The sequence below is a fragment of the Phaethon aethereus genome (assembly GCF_964289735.1).
Source record: "Phaethon aethereus genome assembly, chromosome: 1".
NCBI classification, from domain to species: domain Eukaryota; kingdom Metazoa; phylum Chordata; class Aves; order Phaethontiformes; family Phaethontidae; genus Phaethon; species Phaethon aethereus.
In genome coordinates this window covers 23111197-23136076 of record NC_138575.1, presented here as the reverse complement: position 1 = coordinate 23136076, position 24880 = coordinate 23111197, and the positions used below count along the sequence as shown (strand labels likewise).

General features: G+C 39.8%; 1 protein-coding gene across 1 annotated transcript; it reads right to left on the bottom strand.

Annotated features, from left to right (window-relative positions):
- Positions 1 to 1778: 1778 nt before the first annotated feature.
- TRABD (TraB domain containing) lies at positions 1779 to 23676 on the bottom strand (the record flags this gene model as incomplete). Its single annotated transcript, XM_082014040.1, has 9 exons — positions 22938 to 23676; positions 20714 to 20792; positions 17927 to 18093; positions 16813 to 16953; positions 11650 to 11760; positions 10108 to 10247; positions 7580 to 7752; positions 4921 to 5032; positions 1779 to 1956 (listed from the first exon to the last, which is right to left on the bottom strand). Exons 1-9 carry the CDS (start codon positions 22959 to 22961, stop codon positions 1779 to 1781), a joined length of 1125 nt encoding a protein of 374 aa, XP_081870166.1. The 5' UTR covers positions 22962 to 23676.
- Between the last annotated feature and the right edge of the window lie 1204 nt (positions 23677 to 24880).

The following is a 24880-nucleotide window of genomic DNA, read 5'->3' as shown; positions in this document are numbered from 1 at the left end:
AGGATCAGGTTAGATTTAATAGGTTTAACGACAAACATGCACTTAAATGATTTGCTGCACTGGGACTCATAACATTTCCAAAGTGCACAGCAGAAAAGCATCAGGTTGCACGGACAGACCAGCTCCCAGCAAAGTCAGTGCCATCAGAGAGGAGCATTAGACCCTTAATTTCATTTAAAAAGCATGAAAAAGACAACACTGCACAGAAGATACATGTACGTACTTTCAGCAAACAATACAGCATGGGACAACTTCCAACACAAGGCTTTGGAAATATACCCTACTGAAAGGAGTTTGTTGATTTTATTAAACGAACAAAGAAACACAAAACACAACATCATCTTCTCCTCCTCCTGCCTCACTCACTGGTTCCTGTCTTTCATTCCCAAAAGAAATTAATACAGATAAAAACTTCACTTTAAGCAATGAGCAACTGTATGTGAGCCTGAGGAGCAAATGGGACTCTTCCATTCAAATACATCAGGTTAGAACTCTGATATGCCAGTTACAGTAATTTGTATTTTTGAACTGGGACTAGCTGATTGTAGAGGGCACTTTACAGTCATTGACAATTCTGTATAAAGGGTACTGAAAAATTCCTATGAAATAGGATTAAAATAACCCAAAGAAATAGATCAATGATGGATGGCTGCCCTGGATAATCAAGAAAGAAAATCACAGCAGTTTCAAGTACCCATAATCTTATGTATAAATAGCAGGTAACCCAAAATGCTACAGCTAGTTTGAAAAACTAAATTGAACACTGCTTTTCTATTAAATAGATTAAAATATTCATCCACTGAGAAATTACATTGATAAATAAAATATTTTCATGTATAAAAAAAATGAGGGGCAGGTACTATCAATTCTAGACTTCTTGTCCCAATAATGAAAGGTCCGAGAAACAAAAGTAAATTGTACAGTAGTTCTCTTAAATTTACAATACTGAATCCAGCAGGATTTGGCTAAATAATACAGTTTAAATAAGCTAATCTAAAGGAACAGAGTGTCCTGTAAACATCCGACACAAACCACATTGCATTCTGATGGCGTGGCTATACCTTCTTTATGCAGGAGAAAGAAAATTCAACTGGTGGTGGTAACAAGGGATGCAATCTAAAGGCAACGTTCCTGTTTTTCAGTAAGGCTTGTAAAAAAATTTGAGCAGTGTACGTATGACAGCCTGTACAATTCTGGAATTTTTGGAAAGCTCTTAAGTTTAAAAAAGCCTAAATGTTTTAAGTATAAAACACACATTGAGAAGATGTCCTTCTAAATTATGTGTAAAAGTGTCTGGCACCAGAAACGACCACTAGGTATTATTATACCTAAGGAAAAAAAGCAAAGAATCACTCAAGACAAGTGTCCCTGAACTTCGGAGCAGATGCAGCCAATTAGGTTACTTTGTGTTGTTCTGTTCCTCTGGAAAAGAAGTCATGAACATACACTCTTTAAGCTGTCTCTACTACATCATCAATAATATATATTATATATACAGTATGCATATATATAATATATATATGTGTGTACATATTTCTTTTACCTCAGTCTGGAATCATGTGGTTTCATGCAACACACTTACCAGGAATCAAACCTATTCATTAGATCATAGCTGGTGTAACTTCAGTATCAAATCTTTTATTATACAGCGATTCAGCTTTGCTCAGCATCAATCATCTCTGACTAGAATCCCCGCTCTTCTTTCAGTCCAGTTCACATTTGTTGCCTCTATCACCCTTTTTCAGCCACCTTCTTCACATAGTGCCTCCACTCGATGTTCAATGCTGAGACCTTATTTCTGTTAGCTTCTGAAGATAGCTCTGTGCTGCTGGCATCGAGAGAATAAACTGAACTGTCCTTTGACCTATTCGGTAGCAGCCATATCCCATCAGTCCAAAAACTGTTGCTTTTATAACAAATTTGAAAATCTTACTTGAAGCTGATGGAGGAGGCACACTGAACCAAAAGATATAAAACAATGTTAACACCTGCATAGCTGGAAAGAACAGGCATTTTCCAATGAAAACCAGGATCTTTTCTCCCCTTCCCCCTTATAGTGGCAGGAGACTTTCAGGTAACAGATATGTCATGAACAAACAACATGTTCTTTCATATTCGAGGGCTATATCCAAATTAAACAGTAAAAACAACACGTGGAAAAACCTTTATTATTATTATTTATGTATGATGCCACTCTTAATGGCTATGGACCTTGACTTGCTCATCACTATCAAAATAACTAAGACAATATCAAGACTTCTTGAAGAACACTAGAAGTTAATATTGTTTGTCAAACTGTTTATAGTATTATTATGCATATCTCTGCACAGAGACCAAAGTCAGAAGAAACACAGGACAAGAACCATACAGTCAACTCACTATCATGCAGGGTAACTGAGGAAAACGGAGCTTGGATATTCTGAATAACACCTGCCAGGTGCTGGTCAGGTTTGTGTGGCCAGAAGGGAGCAGTCAGGAGCCAGGCTGGCCCCCGCACAGCAAAGCGTACCCCTGGACGCCAGGGCAGCCCAGCTGCAGCTCCCAGCATGAGCACGTGGAGGCCAAGCCTCCGCAGCACTCCTGGCCTGTGGAGCTCCACAGAGGACAGCGCAGACAAACCAGAGAGGCTTTGCATGAAGCTGCCTGCAGTCTGGCAGGGATTGCTGGCTTTGAGATCTTCACAGAGCCACCTGGAAGTCTCTGCACTGGCCACCTGGAACCAGGAGGACAGAGGACAACAGGCACACCAGGTCTGTCCCTGCCTTCAAGCAGTCTTATTAGCTTAGTGTATGAAGCAAGCAGTTAATATCACTTTCAAAATAAAGCTGGTTTTGAAAGCACAGCCCCGTGCACATATAGCCCTGCACCTTCACTAACAGGCTCTGCAGTAGCTCAGCTGGCTCTGCACCCACAGCATGCCTACACTGCATACCCCAATAATCCCCTCACAGGGGACAAAGAGGTCTCTGCATATCCTTTCAAAGCCACGTTTTAATTTATTCAAGAGATTGATTATACATCTCCCTCATTATCTCTTCTGAATACATTAGAAATTAGAAAATGTTTCTAATGTATTCAGAAGCAATCAGTTACAGTAATACAAAAACATTATGGGCACACTCAGGCCAGGTTAGATGCACTGAGATTAGGATACAACTAGACTGAGTTTAGATCCATGTGCTCAAACTAGGGTGAAGTTATTACAGGTAAGATTTTGCATATTAAAGGAATATACAGAAGAGTTTTAAAAAAGCATACGCATTGAACAAAGGATGGGGTAAGGGCATCCCTTTACACCTTCAAACATGCTTCCCTATCTATTCTTTCTCAATTCCAGTCTTAATTACAGTGTATTGAACCTTTGTTGCCTGAAGAATCACAGAATCCCTCAGTGCAATTTAAAATAATCCACTCATAATAATCTGAAGCAAATAGTAAGGTCTGCTCAGAGTCAGGTTCAATGCATGAATTTAAAAGTTCTGAGAAACGTGTATGTTTCTATCCAGATGATTTCCAACATCATTTTGCAACTTGCAAAACCTAACTGAATACCTGTAAAAACAAGTCTAAAAAACTTTTCACTTTAGAGAGGTGACAATCACTAACACACACAAACTCCCACATAACTCTGTTCTGCAACTGCAGTGCAACAGCATGAGGAGTAAACAAGTTTAACGAGAAAGGAGTCTCAAATGTAGTAATCTTATGAATGTCATTTGCTTCATATTATTTTAGAAAGTCAAGTTAATGAAATATTAATGTCTTATGAAAGATAGTGGTAACCATCCCACTTAGTCATGGCACTGGCACAGTAAAGACAATCAAATCAAAGAGCCTAAACTTTGATGAAAAACACCCTCTATGTAAACCTGAGGACAGGTAGTCAGGCTTTCAGCTATGCAGTGCTGTAATGTCAATGATGCAACTATCATCAACCACACGATTACATGGATTTGGGCAATGTCATTTCACAGGTTATTTATAAGAGTGCAGAGGAACATGGATATCTAGTTTGTGACTCCAGGCAAGGCTTAGCCTTGAAAAAGACTTATAAATGGCTAGACACAGCTTCTGTATGTTGCATTCTTGGATCCAGCCATGAAAAATCTCTCTCAATCATATTTTAGATGCCTAAATACACCATTTAGGTGGGACACAGTCTTTTCTGTTTTTCAGAGCCTCTGAAGAGATGGGTGAGGTGCTTACATATACACTGTAATTGGATGCGATAAGATAAAGTACCAATATTTGAAAGGCTCTATTATCCTAAACCACCACAGACCAGTACTACCAGGTCATACTATAATCCCTCCTACATTTCTGAAGTCCTGACCTTTGTGGCTTTATAGGCTACACATAGTCTGAACATTTTGGTTCTTCAATTCCTTCTTTTACAAGGCACTTACCTCTATTTTAGTAGGTACTTTGGAGTGAGAGTTCACCAGTTACATGGCTTAAATCAGCCCATATTTAGGTATACACCTTAAAACATGTTATTACTTATATATATACAGTTAAAGATAGGCTATGAGCAACTACAATAGTAATCTTGCCAGAGCCAGCAGTGTGCTAACACAACAAAAAACTTTGAATCCAACAGTTTATATTTACCTAAGCTAGACTGGAAATCTGTTTTTGTTTTCACCATCTTCTGCAGACCTCATTTGAATTCTCATTTTAAAAGCCTTAAACGTGGATCAACAAATTTTCTTTCTAGACAAGGGCATCTTCTCTTCTCTACTTCCCTTGATATCCAACTATTGCACTGCACAGCAAGTCAGTAAGCTGACAGGGCAGTGATGACAGTGCTGGTATGTCTTCAAGCTGTGACAAACAACCCAAAACACCCAAACCATGCAATTATTGATGTCTTTTAGCAGGAGAAGCTGTTATGTCAACACATAGGAAAGGACGACTTACCTCATTATTTCCTGGATGTTTAAGTCAGAGTTCCAGTTCTTTTCAATTCCAGGTACATGACCCATCCCAACAACACCAACTACAACAGCTGGGATATATTTTCTAGGTTCAGCTGAGAAACAGAGATGGAAACAAAGGGACACATCAGTAAAAGAACTAATTTCAAGCTATAAATAGTGTGAGATTACAAAATAGAATTTTCCAAGACGTACGGATTCTTACAAAACTCTATTACATACTAGAAGTTAACACTCGTCTCACCTACTGCTGCTTATGTTGAAAATATGAAAAAAAAAAAAGTCAGCACAGCTTCTGGATTTTCAGGAAACGTTTGTTACAGTAAACAGACCTAGTCAGGGCTCATACTCCAGCCTCAGGGTGAGAGGCTCAGCAGATGCAAGCTAAACTAATGTTTCCCTGTGTGGATCATGTTTCTTTACTGCTTATCAGGAACAATCCTGGTCTTCGCTGTCTCCTGAGCTGAGCAGAGAGCTTTCTCCACCACTTTGGACAGTGACAGCCAGCACATATCCAAACTGTGACCAGACCTGGGCTAACAAGTAGAATGAATGATCTGGAGAACAGCACTTGAGACCAACTACTGTTACAGACCTGGCCTCAGCAAAACCCGTTCCCATTCACATGCAGCAGCTAGCCAGTCACCATGAGACCGCTGCAACATGCACCAGCTCTCACCCTCACCTCCCATCTACCACCCAAATTCCACAACACCCAATGGAAGTTAAAATATTGTTCCTCTCCCCCACTGAAAAAATGGCACCATGCCATGATAAAAATAATTCACAGAAAATTTTCTAAGTAATAGTAATCAGGCTGCTTCCTATGGGAAATTTATACATAAATATAATACATAAATATAAAATGTGAGTTCCACTGTCTTGCTTTAAATATCCACCCTTGATTTTTCCAGGAATATGTAGAAAAAATTGAAAAGCAACCCCCCTGCAATGAAACAGAACTGTATTGAAAACACTGGAACTATTATACACATTTTCAGAATTGTTTTTTTGGACTTGCCTTTTCTCAGCCTATTCTAGGGTTGCTCTAAATCAAAGCTGCAATTACAACAGCGACAGCGCACAGCACCTCAGCAGAATGGGCTGTCCACAGCACAGCACATCCGCCCCAGTCTCCACCCATCCGTTCCTGTCTGCTTCTGGGCACGATTCAAAGATGACACCAGTAATGTTTAAAGCCCTGCCTGAAACTTAGTTCTGGAATAAACTTTTATCCCTCTCCAAGTATTTTTGTGTAGAATAAAGATAGAATGAAAAAATAAATGTGAAAGTTTCATTTGCAAGCTCTTTGGAATAGTTCAGCCAGGCAAATAGTCAGAAGGTGGCTAGGAAACAAATCAGACCAAAAGTAGATTTCAGTCCTACAAACAGTGTCCAGGAATTTCCCCATACCATGTCCCTACAATAGCAGATGATTTGGACAATGGTGATGATGCCCTATTTCTGCTCATTTGAATTGCGTGGTTTTGTATTTTACTATCAATCTTGAGTATATCATTTGCCTCTTTTTTCTTTTTGCCTCTCATGAGTATGAATGCATAGAACAGATTGTATGTATAAAATATAAATGCACAGCCTCTAAACAAAACTGTGTCTGGCATTGTCTCTGGCTAACTAAGAGACTGAGACACATGACTTATCAGTCATTCATTCTTGTCTTTTATGCTCCCTTCCACTTTCATAGGCATTCACTAAACCAGTGATCCAGAGACTGAGTTTTTTTTAAGAAGGTAAATTTAAGTGGGGGCAGGAGGAAGGGCAGGGGAATTGATAAACAATTCCTCTTGTGGCTCATGACCCAGCCAGGACCAACAATAAAACTAAATTTTCAGCCTGCTCTTTGGTCCAAGTAACTGAATGCATCTGTGCCTCTTTCAGCCGTATCAACTTGGGCTAACAGGAAATACTGTGTGTTTGGACAAACTTTATGAAGGCAGCATTCTGATAATATTCAGCAAGAGCGATACAAGACCACAAGTGCAATCCCCTGGCTCTTTTTTCAACCACAAGACAGTGCCAGAGGCATTGTGATTACAGTGATTACAAAGAGCATCTTACAATAGCAAATAAGAGGCAACCCATACCTCAGTATGCCTATATATAAGGAAAGGCATGCAGACCACATACAGCAGCAAAGTACTTCCAAAGGCTAGAGAAATGCAATTATTCTGTATGCCTACACCTTGCTGAAACATGCAGAGTAAGACCTGTTTCAAGCAAGAAATGTGTTCCTGAGAAGCTAGTGATGACAATGAATTTGGTGAGGTAACAATGTGGAAGTGAGATAGGCAACATAAGTCTAGACTGTCCTGTGCTGTGCTGTAATACCAGATGCCTGCCTTTTGAAAGAGTTGTCAGGCTAATTCCCATTTTCCAGTTTTAAACACCACAATGAGAAAGGAACCATAATTTGGAGTCTACTGCTCTACAAAAATTCTTTACTTCTATAGGCAGTTGCCACAGACGAGCAATATCCCTTTTTAATTTTTTAAGCACTGTAAACTTATGTGACATGTGGCACACATGAACAGAATATCCCAGATTTCCTGAGAAGAACTGAACTTTGGACTAGCACACAAAGAACACCTTGCTGGTTACGGTATCTGCTTTAAAGCATTTACTTTCTGAAGCTCGAGGTAGTTCTATCTGCTTTGCTGCTTGCTTCAGCATGTAGGTCAAGTAAATATCTCGTTCTGAGACAATCGTTCGATGAAGATCAGGGAATTCTCCAATCATTTCTGCCATCATCTGCTCCAGTAAATCCTTCTGTTTGCATTTCTCCACATCATCTTTACTGAAAGAAAGGTAAGTTTTCTTAGTATCTTTTGTGCTTTTAAAACCCAATACAGACAAACCAATGAATAAAAACAATTGGGTATTATACACATTATTGACATAAACTCACACTCTACAGTTCTCCTCCCCCAGATTTCCTCTTCAAAAGCAAAACAAGCTCCCTAAACCTGTAAAACTGGATACCTAACAATGCCTCCACAGGGAGGGAAAGGGAAAGGGAGGTCATTTGCCTTTAGACAGTGCAACTGGCCTAAAACTGGGTTTTTGCCCTTCCCAGTTTGAAAGCTGACAACTGAGGAAATAGTTATCATGGTGCTCCACTTTCAGTGTGTATTAATAAGCTTAGAAGAGGCAACGCAGACCACTCCCAAGGAAGCAGATCTGATCACTGAACAAACAAGAGGCTCTATTTCAGGAACCAAAAAAAGCACACTGTAAGGCACAGTCTGAGGGGATGGAAAGAGTTCTGCAGGTTCCTAGTGTCAATCACAGGTCTTTAGCGGGGAAGTCAAAGTTACAAATCAATTCCCTGAACAGAAGGATAGGAAATGGGCAGGAAATAAACAAATAAAAACTGCAGGAGTAAATGTCATGAGCTTTTATATTTTTGTAAGTGCTGTTAACCTTCCATTTGCACCCACAGCTGTGGTACAGTCATAATTTGTGGCAACAGAATAATCTGTTCTTGCATTACCATCTGAGGAATTATGCCAAATATCCTTTCTTTAGTTTTCTTTAGTTTCCAAGACCAAAAGGACACTACAAATGTCAACAGGGCAAGCAGAAGGAGAAATGCACTGCTAGCTTTCAACAGATAATACAAATGTCAGACTGACAAAAATCTGATGTTGAATTATTAGCATTTTCCACAGAATCTCATGTTGATGGTTGGGTGCACCTTGACTACTGTGTTTTGGGCCCCTCACTACAAGAAGGATGCTGAGGTGCTGGATTGTGTCCAGAGAAGGGCAACGAAGCTGGTGAGGGGCCTAGAGCACAAGTCTTATGGGGAGTGGCTGAGGGAACTGGGGTTGTTTAATCTAGAGAAGAGGAGGCTGAGGGGAGACCTTATTGCTCTCTACAACTACCTGAAAGGGGGTTGTGGCGATGAGGGTGTTGGTCTCTTCTCCCAACTAACTAGTGATAGGACGAGAAGAAATGGCCTCAAGTTGCACCAGGGGAGGTTTAGATTAGATATTAGGAAAAATTTCTTCACCGAGTGGTCAAGCATTGGAACAGGCTGCCCAGGGAGGTGGTAGAGTCACCACTTCTAGTATTCAAAAAACATGTGGATGTGGCGCTTTGGGACATGGTTTAGTGGGCATGGTGGTGTTGGGTTGATGGTTGGACTTGATGATCTTGAAGGTCCTTTCCAACGTTAATGATTCTGTGATATCCCCACTCCAACAACTTCCCAATTATACACACCCTTCCTTTTCAACCCCTACCCACATGTTATTTTTAAAAATCAACGTACCTGATCAATCAATAATACAACTGAGATGTTATGTTCAAGCTTCAGTGGGAAGCTAGTGTGCATATACCACAATTATCTTAATATTTAGGGACCTCATGCACAGGGAACCCATTTCTGGCAAGCCTCCCACCACTGCAAGTCTGGTAAAGCAGACAATTTAGGAGGACAGCTGTGCATATGTTCTCAGCCAGTTCAAGCATGTTATCACACACCTACTTGTGGAAAGAGGAAGCAAACTTGGTATAGGGATGTCTCTGAAGGACAGGAGAAACCAAGCTGAGCAAGAGAATAGCTGTCTGAGAATTACTACCGTAAGGCAAAAGTTCCTAACAATGTCCCTTTATAAAGGCAGTAACCATGAACAGTCATGTTGTCCACAGACTTGAAACATTTTCTCTTGTTCCAAAAATGTGTTCAGTCAGCAGATTTGGTTCTCAAGCTGCCCTGATCCAGATGTGACTTAGCACAGCAGGCCCAAGTCCTTTGGAAATATTAAGGTAGTATAAATTAGCATACCAAGGCCCTCCTCTCTTCTAATTACAATATCCACACACAGTAGTGGGAAAGATTTAATTTTCAGCGTAAAAATAAAATTTAAAAAACTTTTTCTTAAGTACAGTAGGAATTCCCCAACATAAAATCTTCCACTTCACTTGGAAGCAATGTATCAAAAGACAATTAAAGAGCAAACTCTAACAAGATCAGAAAGTCAGCTTTCTTTTAAAAAAAAAAAGTATTATTGCAGGGTAGTTTGAAGTTAGTGAGAAAATAAACATACAAGTTTCACTACATCAGACTGGGTACTGAGGACTTCCAGCTCATACTACAATCAAACTGAAGAACTGAACAACTCACATGTGGGATGCTTATTCATACCTGATTGGGTCAGACAAGAAGCAAAGGCCCCAGGCAAGCTTGACTTTTTGCCAGAAAGAAAGTGCAGCAATTGCTCTTTTAAATGTAACAGGGATGGGTCGGTCTCCAAGATGGAATTTACAGAAAGGTACTTTACTGGCCTGAAAGAGAAGATAGAAATCACTAGCCAACATTTCATACTGCAGCACAGTACATCCTTATTAAGAGAATGTTTGTTTTATTGTGTTATACAACATATTGTAAAAAAGAGCAAGTAGTGTCATGCTTCAACAACAGAAAATATTTTGGCTTTGCAGTAAATAAAATTTCCAAGATACTACTTCATAAAGGGATACATCAGCTACAAAATGCAGTAGGTATTACAGTAAAAACATTAAGATGTGATGCCATCCTCTTTAGGTTACTTTCACCTAAGCAGAAAGCTCCTGCTTATGACTTTTTAAGGTGAACAAATAGGGCTCACTATCTATCTGGGTCTGAATAAAGACTAAGGTGACACAACTGCTTTTAGCTAGGATTTGTCAGGATCACCAACCTACCAGTTTGCCATGGTAACATATACTCAAGAAGGAGCCTATGAAACAAGAACTGATGCCAAATACCACATGACAATGAAAGGTGATACTTTGCTGTAGCTTCGACTGACAAATTTTGGCAGAGTCCAGAATTTCTAGAAAATTCTTTCCTATGTATACCTGTTTAAAGACTTCAAACCACCACTTTAGAACAGGACAGAGTTAATTTTTTTTTCCCCCACTTAAAATGGATAACACTTACAGTGTTTCACTCTGGTCTGGAATGGTCAGGAAAATAAGCCTTAAAACAGTTTTCTTTTTATTAGGGATAAATACACCAAATTATTCCAGATTCTTTAACAGCTATGTTATCTCAGGTTTCCTTACTAGTACATAATTTACATAAAAACAGCAAGATATATTCTGCAAGGTGGATACATACAGTGAAAATAGTGTCTCTATTCCCAGACAAAAAAAGAGTAGCTGTGATATACTGTAGGAGTCCAGATAATATTTACTTCCCAGTATCAAAGCTGGCAGCGTACAAAAGCGAATGTTAAAAGGCCAGATAGGACTAACAGACCACTCAGATATTTTACTTCGCCAATCTTTCTAGATGATGTGTTGGATCTCATTAATGCTTTAGAATTGGTTTTCACAGCCTGAAACCCTGACACCACCAATAGTGGGACCAGGAGTCATATCCAGAATTAAAAACCAATTATTTAACAGGAACAAAACGAATAAATTATTAATTAAATGAAAACAAATGCCATGAGAAATATCATCAGGAAAAGCCCTTATCATTTGAAGCCTTTTTGTAGTGCTTTCATGCCACTTAGGGCTACAAACCTCTACTCTTGAGTACACTTTGAAGCAAAAGATGATTCTTACTACTTCACAGGCTTCAGCACAAGTATGGCCAGAGTGCTCTGTTCTAGTCACTAACAAATGGTTTTATTCATTCAACTCTGGAAGCAAAAGGCCAGTAATTTGACCTCAGAAAAAACACACTTCAAGTTCACACCTCTTTGAAAGCCTCCCTGAATTCTCCTCCTGGGGCCATTCCCAGCTGTTCTGTGATGTGAGCAGAAACCTTGAGAAGCAGCATTTGCATCAATCCAGACATGACTCCATTCTGTCAGAAGGAGAAAAACATTAAAAGAAGAAAATCAACAAGCTGTGTGGATTTTTCAGACTGCATTGTTCAGAGTAATGAAAAAAACATTAATTATCTTAGTGAAGAAGCATCACTGAAGCTACCTTTTGGAGCCAATTCACTGATCAATACAGCTCTTTTATCAGTTGTGAAGTAGCTTTTCACTTCAGTGTGTGGCCAAAGTATTCTCCCTTTCAACAAAAATCTATGGCAGATTTAAGGAAAGGAAGAAGCGCAGCCAGATTTACTTGACACTATTATTTACTCCACCTGCTTGAAGAAACTGTCTGAATAACTAAATAGTAAAACCGCTCATACTGTGCATTTAATTTTCTTGATCTGAGTATATTCCATTGAATGTACAGTGAACGCCACATTATAGAGATACTGAAAGGGAACTAGCTAGTGGTCTAATCATAAACACTTCCACAATCCTGGGAAACACTAGGCTGAGGACTGCTTAGGTGAACAGATGCAGAAACACAAGAGAATTTAGCGTAGCAGTACATGACTTCAGCACATAAGACCTTAGAAAAGGCCTCACAGCCCTGAGTGTGACTTGCTCCCACAAGCAGACTGAAGGCCCCTCCTCACAGAGTCTATTACTTTTTGAACAGAGACTTAAAATCAAGACTTTTCTTTTTAAAAAGAAGTTATCCTATAGATACTTATGCAAAATTTCCCTTCCCCGCCTTTTTTAAAAAAAGGATGAAAACACATCTCAGACAAATGTATTCAGAGCTGTTCCTTCTGTCCTGCTCTGGCTGTCCTCAACCAGTTATTCTTATGACTAAGACTCAGTGGCCAAGTGCTACATGTCCCAAAGCGTAACCTGTAACTTGGTAATGCATCTCCTCCAGTTTGGCATCAGTCCACGTTGCCACCAACAGGGGCATTCCCCCTTCCTTGCCAAAGATTAATTTCCAGCTATATCACCAGCTTCATGCAACTGAAGATGACGTTACATGGGATAGCTTGAGTTAATGTAACTGCTTGAAGTTACCAGAGGAAGGTCCTGGTCTCCATTCCTTCCTCCCAGAGCCATGCCTAAACAGCCCATCCTGTGCCAGGTCTGATGCTTGTGCAACCTCTCCAACGGCTGTAGGCAGTTTCCGCAGTTAAGTGTACTCAAGAGGCACTGAGGACCAGAACTGGCAAAAGAGAGGGGCTATTTTCAAAGCCAATTGATTATCCACTTTATCATGCCACAAACTAGCAAGCATAGCAGAAAGACAGGGCACTGGGCTCCTGTGGAGAGACAAGGAAGAAAGAGGGCAGTGAGAAAAAGACTTTCAGCATCCTTGAGATCCAGTTCAAAAGCCTGGGGGACAAGTGTTTCCAGAAGTTCAGAAAAGATGCCCAAAAAGAAAAGAAAACTAGGATTATGCAGCCTGAGGTTATCTGCTGACTGATCTCCTCTTCAGGATTGATGTATTTCAAGTTGTGTTTTTACACTGTGACAGAAAGATTCATCCTGCTGGCTAACAGCAGGGTGCATCTTTTTGAAGTGTGTCTGAGTCATTTGTGTTCTTAACCTGCACGAAACTCAGCGCCTGCCATATTTGCTCAGCATCAAGGAGATAAAAGGTGACAAGCAGCCATATGCAGCAGCAACCAGCAACAACTGGCCAGCTAGGAAGTGTTGGGGGATAAAGAACAAAGTGTATGAAAAACGACGGGAGCAAAACAGTAGAAGGTTGTTATCAATACCAGTTTATTCAATGTCAGATAAAGGAAAGCTGACCACAAAAGAACATTAAATCCTGAATGGCTGGCAATAATTTCACAGGTTAGATGCAACAGCCATAAACACAAAGCAACGCACAAGTAGAAAGAAACTTAATTGCCCAGGCAGAGGGATGCAGAGCTATCAGCACACAGGAGAGAGAAAGCAAAATACCAATTTTAATCAGCCCAGTGCTCGACAGCAGTCAGAAAGCAAGAAGAGTGAGAGCAACTACCAGGAAAGGAACAAAATAGAAAGATCAGTACGCTGTTGTACAATCTTTAGCAGGCTCCTGTCCTGAAAAGAAGATACTTGGAACTAGAAAATGTGCAAAGATATACCAAACATATGAGATTTATACAGTTTATTAGTTATTAATAGTTATTATAGAGATTAAATATAGTAATTACTCATGAGGCTTGGAAAAGGATGACTGAGGAAGATACACTTTATCGGACACCATGACTAGCATGGAGACAGTGAGGAGCACAGGAGGAGAGAAGAATACCCAGGCAAGTATGACTGTAGGTCCTAATGCCTCTCCCCAGGCATAGGTTATGTGCAGCTGCCAGAGCGCTTTGGAAGCGGATAAACCTTCCACCGGACTCAGCACAGAACGCTTACACTAGGTACGGGAACACAGCCCAAGGAGGGGGTCTTGAGGCTACTCTTTGTCTAACAAGTCACAGATCCAGCACTAACTGCAGAACTGTAGGCAGAAACAAACTGTTTATATTTTAGTCCTCTGGATTTCATTTAAAAACCCTAATTCCCACAGACACAGCCCTGTGCAAACACAGCCTTACCACCTGGAGCCTGGAACTGGTTTTCCTACCGCTACAAGTGCACTGGAGGTTAGACTTCAAAGCACAAGAAGGCAGCAAGTGAAAGCAGCCTGCTCTTGTCTTTACGGATGTACCCACCTCACATAAGTCACATTAATAGAAGTCACATTATATCCAGTTTATTTAACAGGACAATCCTGTCGGTTACCTAAACATGGAGGGCTGTATAACACAGTGCAAAATGAGAGCTTTTTCACTGGCCAGAAGCATTTAAAAAACCAACATTACAATATATTCCTGCACAGATTAGCTTCAGCCTAAAGGAGTATGTTAAGAGGTTGAGCTAAGATTTTGTTGCCACCAGCCTGTTTTCTCTTCTGCCCCAGAACAAGGTTTCTCAACTCCTGTGCCAGGACCAGCAATAATACAGCCACACAGGGACATGATGCAGCTAAAAGCAAGCCCTGTTCAGACTGCCACATGGCCACAGTATGGACACAGAGGGAACTGTGGAAACAGCAAGCCCGGGAGAAGATATGACAAAACCTGTTTTACCAGTTTGGTTCAAGCCAACTGTTACTGTGCATCCTCAGGTAATCTGCATTTGAGCCAGGTATCAGTTTGCACTGTGTTGCTTTGCTTAATGGAAAGCAAACAGGTAGTTCACTGCAAAGAACTATAGGGGTTTTGAAATTCAAGGAGGGGCCGGAGGAAGACTGTTTTTAAACTGCAACAGTTGCTTGATAAGCTGTGAACACCAGTGACCCACTGCAAGTGTGTAATAGTTTCATATTAACACTCTGCTCAGTTTCCAACTTCAACTGGAATAATTAAGAGCAATGAAATACAATTTTATTGCTTAAGATTTATACAAGCAATTATGAAAAAGGCATAGTTTTCTTTTCCTAATTTGATACTCAAAGATGAAAGTTACAAACAGTTTTGACTTTTGGTGTAACCTTTGGGCCTGAATGCACATTTCGATGACAGAGGACAACTGAGCAACTTACCAGCTGGTTTAATTTTTACTAGAGAAAAAACAAAGACATAAGTTAGCATGAAACAGTTGGACTGTTTCTCCTGGTTTTCCCTATATAACTCACACTGCTACCGAATCAAAGGAGGAAGGTGTGTATTTGGTTTTTTTTTGTTGAGACTACATCACTTAAAGGCCTGTTAGGAAGTGCTAATTACAAAGCTGTCAACGTGAATTTACATCACAGAGGAAAAAAAGTCCACTATTTTGTTTTCATTGTCCTTTTCCTCTTAACAGAGAAGCACAGAAAAAACTGTTGTATTTAGCTTTGATAGAAAAAAAAAAAAAAAAAAAAGAAAAAGGCTTCTGTGCCTGTTTACAAGGTCCGAAGACCCCCAGCTATGCTGCTCTGGTTGTTGGGAACATGCATTCTTTTGGCTACATGCACCAGAACAATCCACCTTACCTAAAATAAACAGATGGATGCAGTAATTCATGCAACACACAAGCGTTTTGCAATGTTCTTTCCTTTGATAGGGCATAAAGAAAGAAAACAGGAAAGACACATTATTGCCTAACTCTGAGTCAGAAAGTCTGCACTAAGACACTACGTGCGCACGCGTGCACGCACACACACACAAGCGGACTAGCCCCCAGCCACTTCAAGTGCTTCTGCATGGATGCAGATTATATTCTTATGAGGGGTGCAATCCTGGAAATTCCCCAAATACATCAATAAAACAATTCCAATATATAATTACTACACAACTAAAATAACAATCTATGAATTTGTTCATTCAACTGGACACTGGAAACTCCTTTTCCTATTGACCACATACTGCCATTCTAATCAGATGTCCTGTCATTTTTAAGTGAACCTTGTGCCGTTTCACTGTGCCTAGCTTAAAATTACTTAAATACAAGCTAACTGGGTGAAACTGAAAAAATGCAGGACACCACTTGTTTTTGTGCACACATCCCAGATGACGCCAAACTGCCACAGTGGTTATAATTTGAATAGAAGCCCCCACTTTTCAGCCCAGATTTTTCAAAAACCTTCCTCAAGGCCTACTGTCAATTAGAAATACTCAAAAGACAAGTGGATGAGAATTAAAGAGCACCAAACTAGGATGGAGAAGGAATGCAACTGATCACGACAGACAATACCAAAATTAAGCGCTCCCTAAATAGCTGTGATACAGATGCAGATTGCAGGAATAATAATGATATTTAAATATATTAGCAGAGCATTGAAGTTAGACTTGTGTCCTGCAAATGGAGCAACTGTTAAACCCAGGAAGATTCCTGCTGAAGTCAACAACTGCCCAAACAATCCCATTGAGGGCTTCCGTTCCACAATAGCCTAGCTAAAAAAAACCAAAACAAAACACAACCACCAAACCAAACCTAACGTTGCCACTGTAACGGTACTCTCACCTAAGTGCACAGTATTAGGTGCCCAGCTGATGGGAACACTGGTTTTGGTTGTAACTTGACAAATTCCTCTTAACACAAACCTTTAATTCTCACTGTGGGAATCATACCTGCTTTATAGCTTGTTGAAGTTTTTCCAGATTTATTTCTTTGGCTTCTTTTAGCAATGTCTTTTCATCCATCTTTAACATCGAAACTCTGTACTGGCATAGTTCCACCACAACTACATCAGGCTGCACCTCTTGTATTGTCTGAAAAACATGAATTTATTTACACCAGATTAGGAAGGATTAATCAGAAAGGCAGTCAATACCAATACTTTCATGAGAAAGGGGACTTAATAAAAGCACACTCCAGCCACCATTTTCAATTAAAAGAACGGTGAAAGAGTAAATAAGACTTCTCCAAATAGCTATGTATTGGGAAAAGCATCAAGATGACAGAAAAATGCTTTAGTTATTGGATGCTTTGGGACAGGAAGATGTAGGACATGTTGTACTGGGGGCTGTATGTGGAAAAAAACTTGATGTTAAACTTTTCACATTCACAATATTCTGTGATCATTTGCAATCTGAGTTAGAATAAGCTTTGCAAGGAACCAGGGTTGATGATTCTGGCACAAGATTCCTCCCTGTCTAGCTCCTGGAGAATAAAGCCACTCTAAACTGTAGACTTTGCATGAAGTGCAGGATGAAATAGTTCCTACTTTCTTTAGAGCTTTGGACCCATTTGCATCTTGAGAATGGAATCCAAATTTGGGGCAGCATGGTTTTACAGCTCAGTATTACACACCCTGAGCACAGAGAAGCTGTAAACTGCAGTTTCTGTTCTAGGCTTTGTGTCTTCTCAGCATGTCCCCATCACAGTGAACATGCAACAATCACAGTACACACTGTTGGCGTGATGCGATGCTGTATCATGACAGGCAATGTAAGCTTCACTAGTGAGACTTCTACTTTTAACACTGGCACTGTATCTGCATTTGTTGTTTAAGGACAAATAAAAATATTTGAGATGGAAGAGCAATGTATTGCATCAAAAAAAATGATTAATATGTCTGCCTCTTGGCTCATCCCACAGTGCAGTTATTCCTCCAACAGCTCACGAGAGAAAAGAGTTTGGAGATTACAACACAGAACCAAGTCAGACAGCTGGACTTCATTCTACTTAGTGCCAAGTTGACAACACAAACATGCTCCTGAAGGGCTCCCACTTAGTATTTACCTTCACTACATCCTTTTTGCTGCTGTCGCTGAAGTGGGCTGTTCCAACCACATATACTTTAGAACCATCCTCGGTGTCAAGCTCAGTCACAGTACTTGGTAAAGTAGGCTTTTTCTGCCTCTTCTTCATCTTCATCTCCAGGAGAATTTTAAATGCATCTGCATCAGCTATAAATGTAAAGAAAAATAGAAAAGAAAAGCACACATGATTATAAAGTGCAGGTAAATAAAACAGAAAACAAAAATGTCACCACTAAACAGCAGAGCAGAGCTAAAAAGGCCATTGATTTACCGCTGTAATCTTACATTCAATTCTGAGGCTACATCATTGAGAGTGCCACCACTGGACAGGCTGCCTCCAAGCATGGGTCTCAGTCCAGGTTTCCTACCCTGTGGACACTGGGACAGGTTGTCCACGCAGTTCAGTAAGGGAAAGAGAGAAGCTGTGTGGCAGGTGAGGTGGATAGAGAAGCAAAGAATACTTAGAAAAGGTATACACTAAATTGGGGAAAAAAAAAAGAAAAAAGAGCATTTTTTAAAATTCTAGAACAAAAGTGTTCCCTTTTGCTATTTTATCTGTATAAATGATAGCAACGCATGTACACTGGTGTGAGTACGCTGGTAAAGTCACCTGTACATATTGGCATGTCTAGGGTACCTACAGTACCAAACTTAGCCTCTCCTGTGATTAACACACCAGAGACCAGCATACAATTGAAAATGAAACCTTAAGAGATATTCAGGTCAGGAAATCAATCATTCTTCCCAAGTTTCAACACTAAACTATTTAAGACCAGAATGGTACTATGTGACTTTAGCCCATCTATGTCAAGCTTGCCATGGAAAATAGAAAGATCTATTAGTTCCATCACAGTTGCTTGTTAAATGCCAGAAAGCCTCATTAACTGAGATGGAGAAGCTTGAGTTTTACATCAATGGGAAATACAGCAACTTTGAATGAGTCATCTTTAAGCTGTAATGCATTTTAGGGGGGGAAAAAAAAAAAAGCATCAAGTAGGAAAGCAGAGTTTTGTTTCCAACTAACTCTCTTCCTCTGGCAAGCTGTTGCACAAGTTAGCAGAGGTCTCAAGTGGTCCAGAAGCCTGGAATAGGATCATAATCCCAGGGGGGAAAAAAACCAAAAAGGTTAGTGAACAGTTTGCAGGCAGGATGTGAAAGATGCAGATAAATTACAGCCTCCTACCATACATACATCCATTTCATGAATCTGGTTTAACTGTGTGGCTCTGGCCCCAGTTCTGTCCCACAAATACTTATCTCAGATTTTATGCCAAAAGAAACAAAACTCAAAACAGAAGCCACCCTCCGACATCCTTCTTAGCATTTTAGCAGCCTACTACTCCATGGTCAATACCCAAGAACATGGTGTGTTGCAATCAGTACAGTCTGATCTAAGACCATGTTGCTGCCAAAACAGATGGTGATGCTGCTAAGGAGGGAGTGGGGAAAACTTGACTGTAAAAGGAAGGAGAAGAGGTAGGGCTGTTGCATGTGTAGCACTCATTCACATAATCATAGAAGCAGCCACAGCAGATAAACCAAAATCTACCTAAGCAAATATCCTGCCTCCCACAATGATAAGAAGTGCATATCTAAGGATGAACGTAAGAAATAGGGAAGTATGCACGATATTTTCTGCAAACACTCTCCTAGCCTAAAGCCATTTAAGGCTCAGATTCCCCCTGTTGAAAGTGGTTTCTATGTATTCAGCAACCCTTAAAGGATTTAATTTCTATAAATTTTTCAAGCCTTCACCCCATATTCAGAACTGGACTGAATAATGTTTCATGTGAATAAAAAACGCTGTAAACAGTGCAGTATCAGATGTTATCATTTAAGGACTTAATCAAGGAAAACATTCTCAGGAGCAGCTATGTTTTTTCCTAAAAAACCTTCTATATCTGGAGAAAAAAGCCACATAAAAATTAATCTGCTTCTTTAGGTCTGACTGCTTTTCCCATAGCTTTAGTCAAGGCTCCGTTTGCTCCCATGATTGTTATTTCTGAAAGCTCCGATCCCTAGGGATTATTCAGCAACTTCAGCATTATAGCAATGTTGCTGTTACCCGCTAATTTGCCCTAAGGTGGTTCAGAGCCTATTATTTGCCAGAAAGCACAATCTGAATGTTCCTATTGTTCAAAAAGAGCATCGTATATATTAACATCACACTGGAGTATCAATAAACACAAAGCAAATCCTAAGAAGCCTTTATTTTCTCCTCCTGAGAAAGAAATGTCTGTCATCTGATCCTTACCACTAAAAGGTAAGGATTGATACTCTTCCTAGGCTTCACGAAACAGTTTTAGCTGGAATATTTCTATTCCCATATCCTCCAAGCTTGTCCTTCATATCAAAACATTATCATGCTAGCATGGGCAAAGTATTCCACTTGGGACAACTGATTCAACATCATAACACTAGATGCCAGAACGCCGAAGCAAACGTGCTTAACTATCTCTGGCTTAGAGAGCAACAACCAAACTTAAAACAATAGCTGAGGATAACTACTACATCAAAACTCATTTACTTTCTTTTGAGAGTATGGGAGCAGCACACTGACAATCAGTATGTCATTGCTCTTTCCAAATTTAGTTTACTTGGCTGGACCTTTTTACAAATCATGAACAGATTAAGTCAGATATGACCTCATTCACATCTCCCTTTTGTGCTAACAGCCGCATCCTTATTAGGTAAGGCAAAGGCATGAACGTTCAGCTTAAGAAACTTCCAACATGATACACCCTCCCCAGTCAAACCAGAAACATACAGATATTCTGCGATACACTTGACGTTTCCTTTGGGCCATCTTCTGGTGCATCAGAGGAGGACATTGGATCTGCAGCAGCCTGTATGAAACAAATTCAAAAGGAGACTGGGAATTATAATGAAATGTTTTAATACATCTTTCCCCTTGCGAGTTTGCTCAATTTGAACCTACATACAATATTCAAGCAAGTAAATAATTTAAGCAGTGTCAACAGTTCAAAACGTCTATGGTTTTACAACTGTTTTTCTCCTAGCTGTATGAGAAAGAACATATTAAAAACTATTTCATGCCTATTTTAAAAGATAGTATTTATATCTGACATGGATTTAAAAAAAAAAATCTGATGCCAGAATAAAAAGAACAAATTTATCTCTAAAACTACTCCACCATTTTCTGTCTTGGAAACAAAAATGTGCACTGATTATTATAATATTCATTGCCATTTATAAGATGGCATATTTGACTGAACTACCAGTCAGCATTAGTCTGTCAGACTCCTGACAGAAGATAATCAGCACTCACAAGAACACATATATCCATTCAAGAAGAGCCTGCTCAAGTATTTTATTCTGCTGGAAAACGTGTAAGGTAATTACACAATATGCACACCCAATCTTATAAAGTTTATGTGTATGTTGACTTTATATACATCAGAAATCAAAAGTATGCAAAGCATCTGCTTAGTTTTGTTCTCTAAAGGATCAGAAGGTAACTGAAAAGATTCCCAAAGACCAAGTTTTAAATATTATCACTAGAAGTATATGAGGCAGGTCTCAGGCTAACAAAACCTTCCTTATCTTTAACTAACAAGCAAGTTTCAAAACCCATGCATAGAATTCAAACAATCCCAGTCATTCAGTCTATGTCATCCAAGCCAGAGAGGCAGAGCTACTGCAGAAAAGAGAGACTTAAAAATCAGAGAAAGCTCAACTATAAACTATCTTTAAACAACTATATTAATTCAGAGTTGAATCAGGATGATTATTGAGAGAATTTGGAACTCTTGAACATGAAGTCAAAAAGTTAGAGACAGGATGCAAATCCATCATCATTTCAAGTACCTTCCAAATGAAAGGCAGTATTAATGAGTCAGCAAACAGACAGCTAAGCTCTCCTTAAGGATGTCAGCTTTTTAGCTAGAATGACCGGTTTACTTACTTTGCACTTAACCTGGTAAGACTTAAAACAGGACTGTACAAAGCACATCCAATTGTTAAGAGCTTTAAACAAGTAATTAATTTCTTCTTGCATTCCATTATGCCAAAGAGCAATTTGCAGATAATATATCCTGGGTGTCTTACTTTGGCCCCACTGAAAGTAAGGCAAAATTTACCATACATTTCATAGAGTAAGACCAAAAAGTACAACAGCTTTACAGTGCAAAGTTTAAAACATTCACAGCAACATATCATCCTTTCACTACAAAGCAAAATCTGTTCCTGGACAACTGCAAACTGCAATTACACCGCAAATTGCAATTACATTCACAAATCTAATCTAACACCAGCTCAGCTTTTGATCACAACATATGGCTTGACTCTACTGCTTGCATATGTAACTCCAGTCACAAAAATATTTTGGAAAAATGTATCCATCTGTAACATATGGAATTAATCCTGTCACTTATGCTGGCTTTGTCATCATAACAACATTACAGCATTTCAGTGGGAAAAGCACTAAGCACCACATGTCTGCAATTCTTCTTTTCTTTTTTTGGTAATTAACTAACAGGACACAGGAACTGACATTCTTGTATCTCAAAAAAAAAAAATCCCTGAGCTTCACCTGTTACACCAGAAAAAGGTTTTGAGATACACGGATATGAAAGGAGAAGAGAAGGAACAGAAAGAGTAGAAAAAAGCATCTCAGCTTAATTTGGAGAGGTACTTAACCTATGTACAGTGAGATCATTCATATACAATCAATTTGTGTAATTTACTCACAAACCATTTTTTGCTCCTTAAGCTCATAGGTCAGACTATTTTCTACAATTCCTCACTTGCAAGTAAATTAATACAAAAGACCCTTTTTAGCTTTTGCAATTGGAGGGAAAAGGACCCTGAAAAGAACAACCTAAACGTTGCAGAACAATAGCACTCAGCTCCAACCCCCCTACACTTTGCAGAAGTTCCCTGAGGATGAGTGGAAGAACCTGGCTGTCTCAGTCTAGACCTTCCCTGCAATTCTACTGAGAAAAAAAAACAACTTCAGCTCCAAGCCCTACCTCCGTCTGTTGTTCCCTTTGCATCCCTGCAGCGTAGGCTTATTTTCACCAACCACACAAGAACTGTAGGAAGTAAAAGGAATGGAAGAGAATTAAAAATTAACGGCATAACCCAGAATATTTGTTTAAGAACTGTAAGAAAAAACACCGTTATGTCTAAAATCTCTTATAAAAGTCAAAGTAATATAAAAGCAGCAAACTGAAGATGCATAAATGTCACCTTTTCAACTCTGCTGCTGTTAAAAAAAAACACAACCCCAAAACCACAGAACAAACAAAAAAAAAAAACCCCACAAAACATCAGTATCATAAAACTAGCCTGTTTGAGTTGTCTCTAAATCCAGAGAATAGTCCTGTTCTCACACACTGAGAATACCTTGATAAACAAGGCTGGTTTTCATGGGAACTTGGAATTTGTCTTTTTTTCTGTCTCAGATTCTGCAAAAACGCCTTTTTCCTACAGATCACTGACAAGTAATTGAAGACACAGGATGGCTGTTAAAAAGGTTTCAGCAATAGCAAATACCTTGCTCAACTAGATCAGAACTGCAAACACACCAAGAGGTTCAGTAACAAAGTTTATTCAAAAACATGCAAGAAGTCTACACAGGCAATGTAAGACACAGTTTCCCAAGTACTCCACTGTTTTTGCCACAATGCATAATATAAATTTAAAACCATGACCATGCCTTCTCCCTTTCCAAGGAGCCAAATGAAGGAAACTTGGATGTCCGAGTAAGCTGGAACGGCAGGTGAAGCTAAACTCTCTTTTCTGTTTCAGCATTTCCATGTTTACATGTGGTGTGGAGAGCCCCAGATAAGCTCAGCGGAAGGAAACCCCCACCCCGAGCCCCACAACCTGAAGAGGGACACACCACCCCACTGACACCTCACACCGTACAGCCTGGCCAGTTGTTGTGGGCTTAAGTGAACCCAGCACTTGTTTTTATGCTGTCCTGTCTCTGATAGACTGGTTTAACTATTTGTAGACCTGTACAGTCAACCAGACTGGAGAGCAGATTCAGGTTAAAAAACCAACCTTTCTTCTCCCCACCCCACCAAGGCTTTTTAAGCTCAGATGATCAAACAGCTGCAGGAACAACTGCAGCAGCAAAACTGAAGGGATGGTATGAAGCAGAGATGCTGAAACCAACACTGCTCTCCAAGAAAATATTTGTCCAACTACAACATCAGTCAGGGTGTACCAATACTGTGATGCTCAGCTCTGGGCTTGGTTCTCAACCTGTTTACGTGCAAAATACCAGTGTTTCTGCCAGTGAATCAGCTGACCCAAAATACAAGCTGAAGTTCTAAGCTTGGTTAAAGCCTGCTGGGGTTTGAAAACATGTCTCTTATCTATGGAAGTGCTCTTAAAAATAGTAAACTGAAAGTTTCAGTTAAAGAACAGACTTCTATACAGAAGCACCAAGTGACTTTTTTTTTTCCACCAGGTGACATTTTAGAAAACCTCATCCCATTTTCACCACTGGGTAAATGATGTGTCTGATATTGGAAAGAGAGACAGAGGTATCTTCTCTGAAGTTTACTCATGCTAACTAGCACTGCTTTTTATCTGACTTGTACAACTTTTGGAGAAAGCAAAGCTGTTTTGTTCAGCGTGGTTCCCAGCTCCACCATAGCAGGGTTACAGCCTCTGCAGGGAACCCACGGCACAATACCACGAGGGTCAGATGAGAGACTTGGGCAGCCACATCAACAGGCAAGTCTGCCACCGCTTTCTTCTACGAGATGTTATTCTCAGGTGCTTAGATCCATTCAAGATCCACTGGAGGTGAAATTTTCCATGCAGAAGACCTATTTCTGGATTATTTTGTCCCCTTAGAATATTCCCAGGAATTCAGGTTATTCAGCCAATGTTAAAAAAAATTCTTACAACTGGTTGTCAACGGCAAACTAAAACTCAGCTGAACAACTTCCGTGAA